General features: G+C 37.3%; 3 protein-coding genes across 5 annotated transcripts; all 3 read left to right on the top strand.

Annotated features, from left to right (window-relative positions):
• Position 1: 1 nt before the first annotated feature.
• LOC127439987 (adenylate kinase isoenzyme 6-like) lies at positions 2 to 2,272 on the top strand. The gene is made up of 5 exons (XM_051696320.1): positions 2 to 216; positions 445 to 537; positions 641 to 699; positions 881 to 1,026; positions 1,951 to 2,272. Exons 1-5 carry the CDS (start codon positions 180 to 182, stop codon positions 2,138 to 2,140), a joined length of 525 nt encoding a protein of 174 aa, XP_051552280.1. The 5' UTR covers positions 2 to 179; the 3' UTR covers positions 2,141 to 2,272.
• A 1,668-nt stretch (positions 2,273 to 3,940) lies between these two features.
• On the top strand, positions 3,941 to 8,287 carry LOC127440184 (MARVEL domain-containing protein 2-like). The gene is made up of 7 exons (XM_051696642.1): positions 3,941 to 3,997; positions 4,419 to 5,632; positions 5,811 to 5,840; positions 5,922 to 6,097; positions 6,293 to 6,464; positions 7,305 to 7,355; positions 7,702 to 8,287. Exons 2-7 carry the CDS (start codon positions 4,451 to 4,453, stop codon positions 7,819 to 7,821), a joined length of 1,731 nt encoding a protein of 576 aa, XP_051552602.1. The 5' UTR covers positions 3,941 to 3,997; positions 4,419 to 4,450; the 3' UTR covers positions 7,822 to 8,287.
• Positions 8,288 to 11,026: 2,739 nt separating this feature from the next.
• oclnb (occludin b) lies at positions 11,027 to 18,274 on the top strand. Of its 3 annotated transcripts, none has more exons than XM_051696645.1 (9): positions 11,027 to 11,131; positions 12,843 to 12,931; positions 13,108 to 13,759; positions 14,021 to 14,188; positions 15,474 to 15,589; positions 15,991 to 16,086; positions 16,320 to 16,491; positions 17,120 to 17,161; positions 17,536 to 18,274. In XM_051696645.1, exons 2-9 carry the CDS (start codon positions 12,888 to 12,890, stop codon positions 17,632 to 17,634), a joined length of 1,389 nt encoding a protein of 462 aa, XP_051552605.1. In that variant the 5' UTR covers positions 11,027 to 11,131; positions 12,843 to 12,887; the 3' UTR covers positions 17,635 to 18,274. The 3 variants fall into 3 exon arrangements, with proteins under 3 accessions (XP_051552605.1, XP_051552603.1, XP_051552604.1); XM_051696643.1 differs by having other exon boundaries at positions 15,988 to 16,086; XM_051696644.1 differs by lacking the exon at positions 11,027 to 11,131 and adding an exon at positions 12,109 to 12,129 and having other exon boundaries at positions 15,988 to 16,086.
• The last annotated feature ends 70 nt before the right edge of the window (positions 18,275 to 18,344 follow it).

Raw genomic sequence — 18,344 nt, 5'->3', positions numbered from 1 at the left:
TTGCTAGACACGTGTTTATGTTGATCTATGCTTTGGCGTCCTCATTAGAAGTTATGACCAACGGATTATTTAACTATTATATATTTATGCTTGCTTATTACTAGTGAGTATCCTGTGATATTATGAAACAGGTTGCTGTTGTTATTGTGCATTATTTTCACGTGTGATACCTTCTTGCAATGAGAATCATGAAGAGACCAAACATTCTTCTCACAGGTAGACCGTCTTGTCATTTTTAAATAGCAGTGTGTTTGTTACAAATAAACGAACTTGCTGCGTCAAATAGTTTTGTGTTATGCATATAATATACTCTCTGTATGGTGAATGCTTACCTAGATTGCGATTTTTTTCTCGCAAATATATGCAAGTCACCATATTCCCATAAAAATATGGTTTTCCATAAATGTTACAAATTGACCTTTGGTGACCCTCATGAATGGACAGGAACCCCTGGGGTTGGAAAGACGACACTAGGCAAAGAGCTGGCTCAGAGAACAGGACTAACTTATGTCAATGTTGGTGATTTGGCACAGGAGGGTAAGTTGCTATTCATTTCAGCAATATTTTATGTTGTTGATATATTTAAATATGTGGATGTTTTCTACCTAGTGGTCTTAAAATTTTAAAATCTTCTATTTAGGTCAGTTGTTTGATGGAACTGATGAAGAATACCAGTGCCCTATATTGGATGAGGACAGGGTTTGTACTATTATAATGATTTATATCCACAAGACTTCTTTAAAATGACTTTATACAGTTTTATTACATGGGTGCAGAGCATTCAGTGTTACACTTACTGAAGCTGCACTATTAGCCATCACCAGTCAAAAGCATATCCAATAGGATGCACATAATGGAACATTTTCTTTCAATGCTCTAGGTTGTGGATGAGCTGGAGGATAAAATGGGAGATGGAGGTGTCATTATAGATTACCATGGCTGTGATTTCTTCCCTGAACGCTGGTTTCACATTGTTTTTGTCCTTCGCACAGACAACACCAATCTTTATAATCGTCTTGAAAGCAGGTTTGGGTTGATAACAACCTAACAATAATGTTCATCCCATATAGAGTGTATTTAAAGGAATAGTTCACCCAAAATTGAAAATTCTTTCATCATTTACTCGCTCTCATGCCATCCCAGATATGTATGAATTTTCTTTCTTCTGCAGAACACAAACAAAATTTTTAGAAAAACATCTCAGTTCTGTAGGTCCATACAATGCAAGTGAATGGTGACCAAAAAACACAAAGGCAGCAATAAAGTATTCCATATGACTCCAGTGGCTTAATCCATGTCTTCTGAAGTGATCCAATCGGTTTTGGGTGAGATTACGCTAAAATCTAACCCCTTTTTCACTATAAATCTTGACTTAAGCAGTCTCCTTGGCTATCATGATTTCAAGCTCGGATTACACTTCCTAGTGACATTTAGCATTCTACACAAGCATCAAGCACTAGCAAGTGTAATCAAGCTTGAATTCATGATCGTGCCTAGAGACTGCAGTGGCAAGATGTACAGTGAAAATGGAGTTAAGTTTTGGTCTGTTCTCACCCAAATTAAATTAGCTTCTGAAGACATGGATTAAACCACTGGAGTCATATGGAATACTTTATTACTGCCTTTGTGTTTTCTGGTCGCAATTCACTTGCATTGTATGGACCTTCAGAGCTGAGATATTTTTCTGAAAATCTTGTTTTTGTTCTGCAGAAAAAAAAGAAAGTCATACACATCTGGGATGGCATGATGTTGAGTAAATGATGAGAGAATTTTCCTTTTTGGGTGAACTACCCCTTTAAAGAATTTTGAGGGTTATTTTAGATACAAACAGAGCTTGAAGATATCTAACCCTTGACTTTGCATAATGTAGATGCTCAGATTCCATTTTGATTGTATATTGCTGAATGACTTCTTTACAGTGATTTTAACTCTATATCTTTTCATATTCAGAGGGTACACTGGAAAGAAGCTCCAGGACAATGTGCAGTGTGAGATTTTCCAGACTATTTATGAGGAAGCCATGGAAGCATACAAGGAGGAGATAGTCCACCAGCTCCCCAGTAACACTCCTGAGGACCTGGAGAGGAATCTGGAACAGATTATCCAATGGTTTGAACAATGGATGAAAGACAACAATTGACATCTATAGTGGCCCCAGACACAGTACGGTTCTGTTGAGCAAGGAGTATCAGTGTATGAGACTGTTGAACGTGACTGTATTTAAACACAATTACATAATGAATGGAAGAAATAAATATTTTTATATTGTAAATGAGAGAGCCTCTTTCTTTATGTATTTTAATTTCCTTAGTACACTTGGTTAAACTGTCACAGTTTTACATTGCGCAGCTAGTAATTGGTAGGACTAAACCTCATTCATTGAAAATTACATGGGTGGTTCTACTCAAAAGATTATCGTGCATGAAATTCTTAAGTAGATAATTAGAAAGATTAGTTTGGGCAAAGTTAGTATTATATCCATGAGAACAATGACCAAGTTTACATGCACCTAAGAAAATGGTTTATTCCAGGGTTTCATCAGAAAACGTCATGTAAACAAAAATGCTGATTGCACCGATTAAGCCAGAGGACTGAAACTTACAGTATTTCTGTTGTAAGCTGATTGTCATTCAGTACGTCAATAGGTTGAGAAAACATCTGAAATTGTCATTAAAATAATAGTTCACCCAAAAAGGAAAATTCTCTCATTTACTCACCCTCTTGACTTTCTTTCATCTGCTGAACTCAAATGAAGATTTTTAGAAGAATTTCTCAGCTCTTTTGGTCTATTCAATGCAAGTGAATGGGTGCTAAAATGTTGAAGCTCAAAAAAAATCACATAAGTCAGCATAAAAGTAATCCATAAGACTCCAGTGTTTAAATAAGTCTTCAGAAGTGAAATGATATGTGTAGGTGAGAAACAGATCACTTTCTCATTTTTCTTGTGTTTTTGGTGATTAATATTCTTCATGCATACCGCCCCCTACTGGGCAGGGAGAAGTATTTCATTTTTGGGTGAACTATCCCTTTAATGATGATAAAATCATGTTAGTAATTAGACTGAGCCTTATCGTCTTGAAATGTAATGAGTAATGAACAGTTATGGATGTGAAATTCTGAAGTCACGATGGGTTATTTTGTTGTTCCCAATCACCAATCATGTTTAATTAACATTACTGCATTCCTGATGAATACATCTTTCATAAGCTAAGTTCAACTCTATCACAATTATATTGTTATATGTCAGCTCTTAAAAAAACTATTTATGATAGTTATGTCAGTAAATCACAAAGTGGTACTAATGCTCAGTAGTGAATACCCAAAAATAACATGCAAAGATGATTACTGTTATTAGAAAACGAGTTTAAATCACATCAATACATTGCAGGTTTATTATTATTATTATTTTTAAATAGTTGACTTTTCCCTTACCAAAGATTACTGTGGTGGTACAATGGTAAAGTGATCTTATCAGAAACTAATGCTATACTTTGATGCCATGGTGCTATCATGACATGGAACTTCAAAGAATAACGTATTACCATGATAATACCATAGTACATATTTGTAAAAGTTGTAATGCCATATTTAATAGCTTGCTGTAATATTAAGCTTTAGTCCATTAATTAATATAAAACCATAAATTGAAATTAAAGTAAGCTTAATTACTTTAATTGTTTATTTGCTGCCTTTCAATAAAGAGTGAAATCCAGGAGAATATTTTCCATAAAAAGTGATATCTCTTGGATATACTGTATATCTTGTAGATGTCGCTTTTTGTACCATGACATTATAGATAGAATATTCACAGCATGTATCCCCCCATAAAGGTCAACTGTTGATACTGGTTTTTACATAATGACTTGTTTCATCTAATATTTTCTTGTCAAACTGGTTTGGATGGAGTGACATCACACATTGGGCTGGGCAAGTCACGTGATCGATCCTTTTTCACCTGCAGCACCAGTGGTGGAAGACAGGTGAATATCGATTCCAGGTAAGAGAGTGAGGTTTTTCATTTTCGGGGAAAAATTTACAGTGCCGTGTCTTTAGTGTAGTCAGATATTACACACTCGTTGCAAAGAACTGAGTTAAAGACATGAGAATGCCTGCGTTTCTATAGTGAATGTTAAAAATCCATTTGTGCTTGGTCTCCTTTTGCCGACAGTTGAGAGCTGTTGGCCAGTGTGTAACATTAATTCCAGGGAGCTTTGTGAGGAAAAACACGATTTTCAAACTTAGCCTGTATGGCGATGTAACTACTGTTCAGATGTAGGACAGCATTTTGCATTATGAATTCTTTTTTTTTTTTTTTTCTCTTGTATTTTAATAACTTAAAAGATGTGCAAATGTCATCATGGTAATATTTGACACTAGGAGTTACAATATGTGTAAAAAAAACTATTTTTGACTCTCAGATCTTCTGAGCTCTGAGGACAGAACAATCCCCATGTCAGCTGGAAACGGGTCAGCATCCTACTTTGATCGGGTTCAAGGTATGCCTCTGTATGACCAGGTGCCGGTTGGCTCACTGCCATGGGGCCAGGAGCCTCCATACCCTCTTGGTGGTGAAGTGCCAGCAACCAGCTATGACACTTTACCACCTCCTCCGCTCCCCGAAGATCCTCCTGTTGGCCCAGATTACTACCCTAATGATGTCGAAAACCAGGTGGATGATGCCATGGACATCAAACCCATCCGACGCTTCATTCCTGACTCTGTGAAGAACTTCTTCAGGGGTAGTAGCAACAGAGGCAGCAAAAAATGGACCTTTCCTTCACCTCCACCTGAAATTGTGAACACCACTACAGAAGGTGTTCCATGCTCCCCTCCACACTCACGCCCACCGTCACCGACAGCTCCCAGTTCTTACCTAGACCCTTATGGGGGATCTGGAGGCAGCTACACTTCAAGGAAGGAGCAGGCGATGTTATTAGGGGAGCCTTTGGAATCAGTTTCTGGACGCTCTCTACAGACGGCCATGACTTACAGTGAGAAGGTGGAGGAGTACAATCAGCGCTACGCATACATGAAGTCCTGGGCTGGACTTCTGCGGATCCTGGGCTGCGTAGAGTTGCTTTTGGGGGGTGCTGTTTTTGCTTGCGTCTGTGCATACGTGCACAAGGATAACGAGTGGTATAATATGTTCGGTTACTCAATGCATCAGATGTACGGAGGAGTTTATGGGGGATCATCAATGGGTGGGATGTATGGAGGAACTGGGATTTCTTACTCGGGACCCCTGACTCCTTTTGTCCTCGTGGTGGCTGGAGTGACTTGGATAGTGACCATCATTCTTGTAGTGTTAGGAATGACCATGTATTATCGAACCATTCTACTTGACTCCAGCTGGTGGCCAATCACAGAATGTGTGATAAACTTGGCATTAGGTGCGCTCTACTTTGCAGCCGCAATTGTGTATGTTCGAGACACAGTTCGTGGAGGTCTCTGCTATTATCCACACTTTAACGCTGGGCCTAATGCAGGGTTTTGTCGAACAGAGGCTGGACAGAATGCTGCCATTATCTTCCTCTTTGTCAACATGCTGTTGTATCTTGTGGGAGCTGCCGTGTGTCTGAAGCTATGGAGACATGAAGCTGCAAGGATGCGCAGAGAGAAACTTGGTCTTGATGTAAAGTCCAAAGCATTAGTTCTTTGAAATTGATAATACAAATAATATACAGAAATTATCATATAGAATTGACCATGTTGATAAAAATAACCACTCTTACATTTTAGTATTTGCATCTGTTGTAAACTGAGCTAATGAAGTCCAATTTGCTTGTTTTCCTAATCGTTTTCATATTTAGATTAAAACAGCGGCATTTCCACTTGACATGGTATGTAGTTAATTCTGTCTTCAAAAAGTTGTTTTAAAATCATTGTTGGAATCTCACTGACCCTGGCATTTTTATTCACAGATTGATGCAGGCTCCAGTGTCTCTGTGCCAGTCCAAACTGCACCAATAATTGCCCTTCCAGACTCTATGAGTGGCACAACACCTGTTCCTCCAGTTATGATGGAACCAGAGATCTTAAGGGGTCATATCCCTGCGGGACATATCCCCAGACCTGTGGTCATTGCAGACTATGTGGCGTACGTTCTAATTTTCAAACCATTCAGGCCGTTTGATGCCAGATATAAGCTCCATCTTCTCCTGTGATGTTTGGAAAGTAGCACACATATCAAAGACTTTGGTTATTATTGCCTGCCTAGGTGTTATTTGTTCCTAACACCTTTCTAAGAGTTTATAGCAATCTTATGTGTTCTGTTTTATCTTTCTCCTCACAGGAAATATCCCACAATCTGCACAGATGAGGAGAGGGAGCGGTACAAGGCAGTGTTTAATGACCAGTATGCAGAATATAAAGAGTTGCATGCTGAGGTTCAAATGTTGATACAGAAATTTGAGGAAATGGAAAATCTTATGAGGGGTCTGCCCCAACAGCCTTCCAGTCAAATGGTGATAATACTACATACTGTAACTGACTCCTGATTGGTTTATTGGGTTAAAGGAATATTCCAGGTTCAATACAAGTTAAGCTCATTCGACAGCGTTTGTGGCATAATGTTGATTACCACAAAAATGTATTTAGTCTCATCCCTCCTTCAAAAAAAGGAAAAAAAAATTAGGCAACCACAATGGAAGTGAATTGGGGGGGGGGGTTAAAGGCAGATGTGAAGCTTATAATTTTATCAAAGCACTTGCGTTAATTCTTCTGTTAAAACTCGTAGTATTTGAGCTGTAAAGTTGTTTAAATTGTCATTTTAAAGTTTGTTGACATTATATCATCATGGCGACGAAGTTGGCTATAAATTTACACAGAAAAGGTTATAACGTAATTTTATCACACCAAAATTGTGTCTTGTGGCTACTTTTGAAAAAGTGAGTATTTTAACGTTCAAAAACTTGTCCCCATTCACTTCCATTGTAAGTGTCTCACTGTCACCCAGGTTTTCTTCTTTTTTTTAAAGAAAAGGAGGGACGAGTTAAAATAAATGTTTGTGGTAATCAATATTATGCCACAAATGCTGTTGGTATAGCTTAACTTGTATTAAACCCGAAATATTGCTTTAACTCGATGTATTGCATCTTTGATTTGGAAATATTGCTCATGTTAATGTGTTCTGATTGAACTTTAAAGCTGCTACATTTATGCATTCTCTATTTAAACCTGTTGTCTAGATTAGTATTTAAATTTTTGTCCTCTGAAAATACATATGAATTCCTAAATGGTGGAAGATGCATGATTGAGACTGGCAGATTTGATTTTAGATATTAACTTTGGCTTCCCTTTAACAGGAGCAAGAGAGAATCAATAGCATTGTTCAAGAGTATCAGAGAAAAAAGGCTGTAAGTTCTTAAACTTTTATTTTTTTTCTGAAAGTGACAGAATAAATGTTATGTTTTTTACTACGGAGATGAGAGTAGTTCTTGTGACCCCTACAGTATGTCCTACAAGCTCCTCAAGTGCATTTCAACCCTTCATCATTAGTTGACTTTCTACATTTTTTAGTTGTTACAAAAGAATGGCATGGTATGTGTCTCGGTCTATGCCAAGTTCCACGAACAGCTGAAACTGAAAAACTGGATATGTTAGAGGGACGTACACCGCATGAATGGAGCTATTGACATTTGTGTACTTCCTGTCTGTGTGAGAGAGCTTGCTAAAGATTAATTTACCTGTTTCTGGTTGTAGGACCCGACATTCCAGGAGAAAAGGGAAAGATGTGAATATTTAAAGAGCAAACTTGCTCACATCAAACAGAAAATTCAGGAGTATGACAAAGTCATGGACTGGAATGATGGTTACAGCTAAACAAAACTCCATCTTTCCAAATTCATCATGAATTTAAGAGGGATTCTCTGAAAAGAAACGACTGGCATGAAAAAGAATTGTTCATGATTTTATCTTCTTCAGCATTCAATAGACTGTTTGATTTGAACATGCTTAGGCAATCTCAGAGGTTATTGCTTTTTGTGTTTCTCCTCAGAATTGCAACACATCTCAGTGTTTGTATTGAAATAATTTCACATTGAATTAAGTTGATTTCACAGAGCTGGAAAGTGCAATGAAAGACATTTACAACTTAAATGGGTATAACAGCTACAAATATCTATCAAATGTTATCTTCCTTCTTACTGTAGAGCAACATTTAAGGCCAGTAGTTTTTAGTGTTATACAGCTCTGGAAAACATTAAGAGACCACTGCAAAATTATCAGTTTCTCTGGATTTACTATATATAGGTACGTGCTTGAGTAAAATGAAAATGTTTGTTTTATTCTATAAAGTACTGACAACATTTCTCCCAAATTCCAAATAAAAATATTGTCATTTAGAGCATTTATTTGCAGAAAATGACAACTGGTCAAATTAACAAAAAAGATGCAGTGTTTTCAGACCTCCAATAATGCAAAGAAAACAAGTTCATATTCATTTTTAAACCACACAATACTAATGTTTTAACTTAGGAAGAGTTCAGAAATCAATATTTGGTGGAATAACCCTGATTTTCAAACACAGCTTTCATACGTCTTGGCATGCTCTCTACCAGTCTTTCACATTGCTGTTGGGTGACTTTATGCCACTCCTGGCTTTTGCGCATTACAACGCATCACATTACAGAGGTTTTCAATAGGGTTCAGGTCTGGAGATTGTGCTGGCCATATCTCCAGACCTGAAAACCTCTGGAATATGATCAAGAGGAAGATGGATGGCCACAAGCCATCAAATAAAGCCAAGCTGCTTGAATTTTTGCGCCAGGAGTGGCATAAAGTCACCCAACAGCAATGTGAAAGACTGGTAGAGGGCATGTCAAGACGCATGAAAGCTGTGACTGAAAATCTGGGTTATTCCACCAAATATATTGATTTCTGAACTCTTCCTAAGTTAAAACACAAGTATTGTGTTGTTTAAAAATGAATATGAACTTGTTTTCTTTGCATTATTTGAGGTCTGAAAACACTGCATCTTTTTTGTTATTTTGACCAGTTGTCATTTTCTGCAAATAAATGCTCTAAATGACAATATTTCTATTTGGGAGAAATGTTTTCAGTACTTTATAGAATAAAACAAAAATGCTAATTTTACTCAAACACATACCTATAAATAGTACATCCAAAAGTGGTTTTGAAGTGGTCTCTTGATTTTTTCCAGAGCTGTATATTTCTAATGTGCTCGTCATACTTCTTTTTTATTTTAGAAGTAATTTGAAGGAAATCAAATAAGTGGAGAATACAATGAAAATAGCCCTCAGTGTTGTATTTGTTTAAATTAAGCAGAAAAATATCTCTGTATTGGTCCTGGATTGTTTGATATATTTATAGCTTTTGTTTAGTTTAGGGTTTTGCTGCGTTTTTTTATTTTTGTATATTTTATACAGGCATTTATGTGTTTAATGCACATTTTGTATTATGTATCGCTTTGCCTTCAAATGTAATTAGTTACTTTTTCATTGATTGTGGAAGTAGAGAAAAATAAATAGGGCTACCTCCACATTGTATTGGTGAATGGTGAATTTTTGTTGTTTTCCATGACATACTCTAGGAAAAAAATATGAACTACCATAGTTGCATTATACTCAGATAACATTTCAAATCATATACTTCTGTTTAAATTGCCATTCAACCCAGTTTACAGCATTGAACTGGATTTATCTGTAGGTATAGTACTCCTGCTTTAGTGCTACTGCAGTAAAGTAAACCATCCTGTTACTGGCATGACAGGTTTACTCAAAAGGCAAGGTATCAAGTTACAAGGTGGACTTCAGGAAGAGAAGGTCATCAAATACTTGTTTGTGCAAACTTCATCAATACTGAATATGGTGTGTACTAACATATGACAATGCATCTTTGTGTCTTTTAATGAAGATGATTTGATGAATGAAAACATCCTTAATGGGGTTGTGTCACTATTGCATTTCTGAGCCATACACTGAACAATAGGAGTCTCATACATTCAGTATTAGTATATAAAGCAATTGAAAAACATAATTTTCTTCATTTCTAATTAAATGATGACCAAATTGGACAATAATGATCCCTCTTGGATTACATATTGATGATTGGTCAGTCAGTCATAAACACCACAAGCAACTCGTGCATTTCTTGTAGAATATCAAACGTGTTTTCCAAATAGTTGATGCATTTACAATACAACCCTCACATGACTGACTGTGACTGATCTTAGAAGCTAAACAAGACAGGGCTTGGGTAGTACTTTAATGGGAGTCCTTTTTGTGCTTTTGTGTTTCTTGTTCAAGGAGGAAGTGCTCCCCCTGCTGAGTCTGTTCCCCATCTACCTACACTCTCAGGAAAAAAAAAAAAAGGTTCCAAACTGAACCTTTTCTGTCGCTGGGTTGGTACCCTCAATAAGAGGACATTTTTGTACCTCTACTTAAGAGTTTTGAGTACATAACTGTACCTTTAAGGAACAATTGTGTACCTTTAAGGCACAGTTTTGTTCCCAGAGGAACACAATATACAAATGTACCTTAAAAATACACAATAGTACTTTTAAGGTACACAATAGTTCCTTATAGGTACAATTACTGTATGTACCCAACTAGTTAAAAACGAACTAAATGAACAAAATAGTTCCCTATAGGGTACCACCCCAGCTACAAAAAAGGTACAGTTTGGAACCTTTTTTTTCTGAGAGTGTATACATCTTAGGAGCCGAGTTTTTTAGACGTTAAAATGAACTTCAACTGTTAAAAACGCGTCTCGAGAAACCTGCGTTCTGCTTTATTCGTGGCATCTTTGTTTTTAGCGCATGAACGCGTTTAGTGCGAACGGCCCCTTTGAGAAATGTTTTGCCACTGTCTCATTATTTTCTTGATATAAAAAAGCCATTTTAGACACAATAAGTAGGCTATTGTGAAAACCGCTATAGACCTAAAAATAAAACTGACTTGATGGTCTCCTCTCTGCTCACGTTCAGGGCGGGGCTGCACCTGTGCAGGTGGAGGAGGGAGGGTGGTTTCAGGGATGTGTGGCTTGTTAGACAGTTGCTTTTTGAAACTCTTAGTAGTCAGAGGGCGTTTCTTGAAATACTCCATCCGAAAGGAGGGAGCAAGGCGTTTAAAAGGATTGTTTACCAGCATTGGATACTTTCGGACGGCAAAAGGTGAGTCTCTCCTCAATATGATTAATTAATTAGTGAAATTATTTTGTATTTCTTTTTAGTTAGTTTGTTAAATCTTCCTTGTTGAATTTGGTAGCCTTTATTTTTGTATTTATTTGATGTATTTTACTGATACATGGGATGCACGGTATCAATTTAACAGGTTTTTCATGGAAATTAAATAGGCGTCTTATCCTACATTTAGTAGGCTATTTGTGTTTTTAATTCGACAAACGTGATTTTGTTTCCAGACTTCATAATTTGTCACTATGTATGCAAAACTCCGCTTCTCAGGTGTCCAACTTCTGAGAATCGTTTCACTTATTGTTCTCGGATACTTCCCTTGCCTTAACCCAGTGGTTCTCAAAGTGTGGGGCACGGAAGACTGACCCGTTCTCAAATCGCTTTTACACATTCAGCAAAAATAGTGACAAAACACGCAAGAACCAAGTGCGCAATTTCTACACCTCTGCTTTTTCTCCTGCTTTTAGACTTTTGGCAGGCAACGCAGCGCGAACTGCACAAAGCATGTAATAGTGTCAGGTGCGCACTCAGCTGCGCTTATGTAAACAAAGATGTCTCGCGCGCCAGTTTCAAATGGGGGAAACGATGAATTAACACTGATATTTCGGTCGGTCCCTCACACAACACTATCGAATGGCTTTAGAAGAATTGATATATATGGCACAAGAGTTAAGGATGACTTGTATGGTGCTTTTGGAACTTGGACAGCCTATCACCATCCTCTCATCCCTCAGTCTTGGCTGTGTCTCGTTTGGAAGCCTGCGTACTCCGGAGGCCGCATACGTCATCGAGGCTCGTTTCAGAAAAGCGAGTAGGACACTTCGAATGCGACCTTCTTTCACGGGAATTCGGAGGATGCATGAGGTGTATCCTTCGTGGGCACACACAACCCACAATTCTTTGCTTCAAGGGAAATGTCCGTACTGGCGTTTAAAAATGCTTTTGTAGATACTACTGAGGCGGATAAACATTGACAGGTATGAACCCTTGCAATTATTATTACTATCTTTAAAAAAAAATAACTATCCAGTGTAAATGTCTCCATTGAGAGAAAAACGTTTTGCTATTTAAATGCAGATGAATGGAGGATTCAGTTTGCAATGTGTTCATGCCTAGGAGTTGCTCCAGGAGCAGTATCACCTTTTATTTTTCCTTCTGTTTTGTATGGTTTATCTAATACAGAAATTATACACAAAATAACAGAACAATGTTGGCATTGTGACAAATGTTCATTCAGATTCTATTTCAGTGAAGTGTAACTTTTCATTCAATTTTCATAGTATTTTTAAATAAAACTTTTTTTACGTGATATGAAGATGAAAGAAATGCTGTTAATCTTGTAGATTTTGCTCACTTTCGATTAGTTTTTGTTTCAAAGGGGAGCGTGACCAAATACATTTGAGAACCACTGCAACCAAACCAGAGTATCTGCAGTAGGCCTACTGATGATACAGTTTAAGAGACTAAATTAAGTTTTTAATAAAAATAGGTAGGCCTATTATTTAATTACATTAAACTGATGTTGCAGTTCTGCTATGCTGGGTCTCTGAGGGTTAAAAAAGTATAATTTAACATGTCACAATCTTTATATCTGGATTGATTAGACCTAGGTATGGGTTTTTGGTTGTAATTCCTCAGCAGTGTATTTTATGATATGGCAATGTTTCATCAAATATTTTTCCCCACTCAGATAACCCTGTGAAGTTGTTTGCCTAAGAGCCTTAAAGTCAAAATCATGCGGGAAAAATCAAGTCACCATCCCCCATATGGCGGCAGACAGTAAGTTGCATCTGGGAAAAAGTATTTTAATCACCCATTATTAAAACAGGCAATGAAGTTTGTCAATTATGTGGTTGAGACACTGAATACAGTTGTCAGCTTTTCATCAGAGAATACTGAACAAAAGACATTAAAAAGACAAAAGTTTAAAGGATTATCTCACTTTGTCCTTTCAGTCGACACAGATCCACCCATCGCACAGCTTCTTACCACCCTGATGAAATGCTTCACTTTTATCGCTGGACTTCACCCCCAGGTGTCATGAAGATTTTGTGCATCATCATCATCATTATGTGTGTGGCTATGTTTGCCTGCGTAGCCTCCACACTGGCATGGGACTATGATGCAAGCGCTATGGGATTGGGTGGCCTTGGGATGGGTTATGGAGGCTACCAAGGCAGCTATAGTAGTGGAACATATGGTGGTGCTGGATATGGTTCTGGAGGAAGTGGAAGTGCTGGAGGATATGGCTATGGCGGAGGCACATATATGGATCCCAAATCAGGCAAGGGCTTCATCATCGCAGTTGCGGCAATTACCTTCATTGCGGTACTCATCATCTTCATCTTGGTGGTGTCAAGACAGAACGCTTCACAGTCTCCTGCGTTCTATCTGGCCTCCATCATTATTTGTGCTATCCTGGCTCTGCTCATGCTCATTGCCACCTTTGTGTACTTGGTCGCTGTTAACCCCACAGCTCAGACCTCTGGATCCATGATGTATAATCAGATTTTGCAGCTGTGTGCACAATACCAGAACCAAGATCAGGCCTCTGGCATCTTCATCAATCAGTACTTATACCACTACTGTATAGTGGAGCCTGAAGAGGTGAGCATGTCCTCATGGTAGTGTTTCAGTTCAGCTTATGTAGTCAATTCTGAATCAGCATTTGGCTATTGTCAGAAAGGGTTTAATACCTTTTTGTTGGACTGATGTTATTATGTAGAGATGCTAGATGAGTGCCATCTTCTTTTACTATGCAAATGTAGAAGCAAATCTGTCGTCATGTTGTACTCAAAATGGATGTCTCATGTCACATTCATGTCACTGCAGTGCTATTTAAAGTGATATTTCTCTATCCTTTTCAAGGCCATTGCCATAGTTCTTGGGTTCGTGGTGGTGATTGGGCTGATCATCCTTCTGGTGTTTGCTGTAAAGACCAGAGGGCAGATCAGGAGGTATGGCAGGGATCGTGTTCTGTGGCATGATGTGAAGACAATCACTGATGGGCTCACATCTCATGGCATTGGGGAATGGGCAAGTATATTCATTAGCAATTTTCTTCCACAGACAGATACATTTTATTTTCTGCTGTTATTATTTTTTTCCACTGTTCTTGTTTTTAATCATTAATTCAGTACAATGCATGAATTCATTAAATTGAATTCTGTTTGTAATACTTTTTAATATATGGTTTCACTGCTACTAGATTTACCTAGATTTACCCTGGTTTCAATGCTGCCTTTTCGCTGAGACTGTTGTTGATCTTGAGCATTGCTATTAAGATTTCTGAGAATGGTACTTTCAGAGAAGTTTTGTGTCTAGTTTCTGGGTGTCCTCTCATGCACGTTCTCTCAGAGGAAATCCAAATTGTCATGATGATACAATGTACACTGAACACCTAACTTCACTTAAATGTCCATGAATTGACGGATTCGATAAAGGTGGCAAAAATCAGACCAAAGAAAGCATTGCCATGTTCTGTGTTATTAGGTCATTAGGTAATGTTCATTCTTTATATTGTGATGGTATCTGCGGAAGTAGTGGAACCGGTTCTGCCTGGCTTTAATGTTTGTCCAGACTATTTATCATACCAAAAGAAGGCCAGTTGAGTTGGGAAAACAGAGTAGCTGAATAGCTTGTGGGCAAAAAATGAGGCCTAGTGCAGCACTTAAAGGGTTTACAGCAAACAGAGCATATTTTAAACCACACTATATGTAATCTTATGTAATGTGTAAAAAAGCATGGTGGTTGCAGCATTATGTTTTGGGGATGCTGCATTGAAACAAGGATTGGAAAACTGGATTGATAAACTTGCAACACCAACATGACAAGTGTCCCAAACCAAACACTATATGTCTTGGTGGAGTGGCTTAACTTAAATGTTTAATGTACTGGAGAGTCTTAGTCAAAGTCCATATGTCAGTGTAGCTGAGCATTTGTTAAATTAAATTTCTGTTCACAAACTGTCCTCATCTAACTTGATCAATCTTGAGCAATTTTGAAGAAGAATGGGCAAACATTCTACCTGTGCAATGCTGAAAATATCTGCTGAAAGACACTGTAGTAAAATACACCTATTTCTTTTGCACATATTAAAGACATAAGCAATACTATGCAGCACTTTTTGATGATGAATTGCAAAGTCATAGACAGTCATACAGTATTATGGCTCCAAGCTATGATCATGAAATAGTTGACGGATGGGGAAGAATATTTTTTTATAGGGATTGTAATGAGCTATAGTCTTACTACAATGACGTTTAGATGTGTCTTTCTTGATACAGTACTAGGAACCCATAATTTCCTTGTATTTCTACAGGTTAAAAATGTGTCTGGAGATCCAGAGGTTTTTGTCCATGACCACAATGATCAAATCGGTGTTTCACGGCCTATGGTTCAAAGCAGAGAAGTCCAGAAACCACTGTACCTTCCAAGGTAGGCCATCCTTTGATAAGGCTATTGGTAAATTTTGAAACTGGCAATTCGAGAAATTACAATATATGTGCCCGCTTAGCCAGTTAAACTGCCTAGATGATATATCGGTCTATCACTAAACTTTGGTGCCAAAGAGCAAAATAATCTAGGAAATATTGAGCCTGTACGAATAGGACTTGTGGTGGAATTTGGTTTTCTCATATGAACACGCATAACCAGTTTCACAAACAAACCTATTATGTGAACTAACTGAAACATGTCATTAGAAAATGACTCTTACACAGGTGTGAGCATAAAAATCCATCTGCAATCACAAATCAGACCAAACTGATCAACAAAAAGTTATATTAATTTATTAACAATTTCAAATAACAAAAACTTGCTTTCTTTTCCCACAGTAGTTCTGACTTGACAAGCTCTTTGAGTGGACTGAAGGGCAAACTAAGAGACTATGACACTGGCGATTCTGGAGATGAGCTGGACACTGACTATGACAAGTGAGGGAAACTCCTTGTTTTAGTTACAGTTGTAATATTGGAGCACATTGTAACCTGGCAGAGCAGTGAGGAGAAGTAAAAATTAGGAAGTGATTTATTTTCAGAGACGCCTTTATAAATGCTCAACTATATTGAACAAAAAGCAGTATGATGTAAGATGTAATCTTACAGTATCACTCTTGTCCCATTTACCCCCCCCCCTCTGTCTCTCTTCTATATTTTAATGCTCTCAGTGAGTATCCTCCCATCATTAATGAGAAGAAGCGGCTTGAGTACAAGAGAGACTTTGACAGAGACCACATGGAGTACAAGCATCTGCAAGCCGAGCTAGATGATATTAATCATGGCTTGGCAGATGTGGATAAAGAGCTGGATGACTTGCAGGAAGGCACCCCACAGTTCATGGTGTGTATTTGTATGTGTGTGTAAGTGAAACAGTGTTGGACATGTCCTAATTCTGGTTTATATCAGCTCTTTGTCATGATACAGCTTCTCCCAACTATCAGATATCAGTGTCCAAAATTCGGCTGCTAGAGTTCTCACTAAGCATTCCCATTCTGTTCAATATGCACTTGTCTCATTCCATATATTTCAGTATATTAAGTCACAAAAATCTCTAAGCTTTCAAATTTCTTCCCTTTCAGTATGATGGTACCTGAACTCTGGAATTTGCTTCCATTGAGCTTACACAGTATCTCTTCTACTTTTAGATCAGAACTAAAACTTATTTTCCACAATATTACCACCACTGTGGTGGGTAACCTGTAAGACGTCCCGTAGTGACGGATGACAAGAAATGCTGTTAGACACAAAGGCACAAGTTTGAAGAAATACTTGATTGTGTGTGTGTGTCTGTGTGTGTGTGTCTGTATGTAAATGTATGTATGAGATCTAAGTGACTGGTAAAATTGGGCATTGTACAGACACTGTGGCTGGTGGGCAAAAAAAGTGAATTTCATACCCTGGTTATATTGATATGTATTAATCAAGAATACACAATTTAAACTCTTGGCTTTTTTTCTCCAAAAAATAGGATGCCATGGAAGTGTACAACCGCCTCAAAAGCTTGAAGAAGGTTAGCTTTTTTAGTTTAATTTCTTTCTCAGGGGCAACCAGGAATTTTGTCCCAGGCCCTGTAAGGGGGCCCACTATATCTGTCTTCACTTACACTCAAAAAAAATAATTTAAGATTTACAAATTTCAATTTCATAACAAAACTCCATCAAAATGAATCAAGTAATCTTTAACAAAAAACAATAAAACTAAATATTTCAAGTTTTATTGCATTTTGTTAAAACTTAAACTTGATGGAATTTTGTTATAAAATTGAAAAGTATAAATCTAAAATATTTTTTTGATGGTATCTTTATAAAAGTTAATTTCTATTTATAGTAAAGGTTTAGATATTGATTATGATCAATGCTGACCTGTTACCTTTCTTTCCCACAGTCTGCAGACTATCAGATGAAAAAGAAAAAGTGTAAACAGCTAAAAGCAAAACTCTCCCTTATCAAAAGGAGGGTCAGCGACTATGACCACAGACAATAAAAAACCTCTGGCACTAGAAACTCAGGCATCATTTGGAACAGGATGGTTTTGTTTGGGACTTCATCTTTATTTCTGTATTAATTATCTTTATCACTGTATTGATGTCAAGGAATGTGTGGCTACAGTTTTATAAAGTCAGGTTTCTGCTTTTGAGGTACCTATTGAAGTATTTTATGTTATTATTTAATGCTGGACTATGTTGTCTCTTAACGTTTTATCCTTTAAACATTTTAGTCAAGTCAAGGCTAGTACAAGTATCTTAAATATGAGCTGGACTCAGGACTTTAATGTTCCTTTCAAAAGTGTGAATTGTGTTTTTAAGAGTCTTTTGTTGTTGTTGTTGTAATTTTAGGGATTTTGTATTTTGTCAGTCTCTGAGCAAAGCCATTCTAGTGTAGTGTTTGTTGTTATAATGTTTAATTGAATCTTTCTTTTTCAATCAATTTCAAGCGCATACCTGGAAGAAGTCCCACAGGTTGTGAATTGTAGTGTATAATAAAGACTTTTTCAGACTGATAGAAAATCCATTGAGAATTAATTGCTTAATTCTTATGGGACAGGCAAACGGTGTCTATGAAGCTACAATGAAATGTACATACTTTATTTTTGTATTTGTGCATATAAAAATAAAACAGTACAATTCCCATATTTATACTTTTGTATTCATTTCAGCAGCTAAATTAACCCTTGTGTGTCAATAAAAACCTGTG

Source organism: Myxocyprinus asiaticus, chromosome 4 (genome assembly GCF_019703515.2).
Source record: "Myxocyprinus asiaticus isolate MX2 ecotype Aquarium Trade chromosome 4, UBuf_Myxa_2, whole genome shotgun sequence".
In the NCBI taxonomy this organism is placed as follows: domain Eukaryota; kingdom Metazoa; phylum Chordata; class Actinopteri; order Cypriniformes; family Catostomidae; genus Myxocyprinus; species Myxocyprinus asiaticus.
Note: the sequence above shows the minus strand (reverse complement) of the source record. Positions and strands in the feature narration are given on the sequence as shown.

Excerpts from the sequence above, each read along its gene's own strand:
- LOC127439987 (XM_051696320.1), top strand. The coding sequence starts at position 180 with ATGAGAATCATGAAGAGACCAAACATTCTTCTCACAG. Across the intron at positions 217-444 it reads ACCAAACATTCTTCTCACAG|GAACCCCTGGGGTTGGAAAG; the intron begins GTAGACCGTCTT and ends ATGAATGGACAG. Across the intron at positions 1,027-1,950 it reads TATAATCGTCTTGAAAGCAG|AGGGTACACTGGAAAGAAGC; the intron begins GTTTGGGTTGAT and ends TTTCATATTCAG.
- LOC127440184 (XM_051696642.1), top strand. The coding sequence starts at position 4,451 with ATGTCAGCTGGAAACGGGTCAGCATCCTACTTTGATCGGGTTCAAGGT. Across the intron at positions 5,841-5,921 it reads CGGCATTTCCACTTGACATG|ATTGATGCAGGCTCCAGTGT; the intron begins GTATGTAGTTAA and ends TTTTATTCACAG. Across the intron at positions 7,356-7,701 it reads AGTATCAGAGAAAAAAGGCT|GACCCGACATTCCAGGAGAA; the intron begins GTAAGTTCTTAA and ends TTCTGGTTGTAG.
- oclnb (XM_051696643.1), top strand. The coding sequence starts at position 12,888 with ATGCGGGAAAAATCAAGTCACCATCCCCCATATGGCGGCAGACA. Across the intron at positions 13,760-14,020 it reads GTATAGTGGAGCCTGAAGAG|GCCATTGCCATAGTTCTTGG; the intron begins GTGAGCATGTCC and ends ATCCTTTTCAAG. Across the intron at positions 15,590-15,987 it reads AAACCACTGTACCTTCCAAG|TAGTTCTGACTTGACAAGCT; the intron begins GTAGGCCATCCT and ends CTTTTCCCACAG.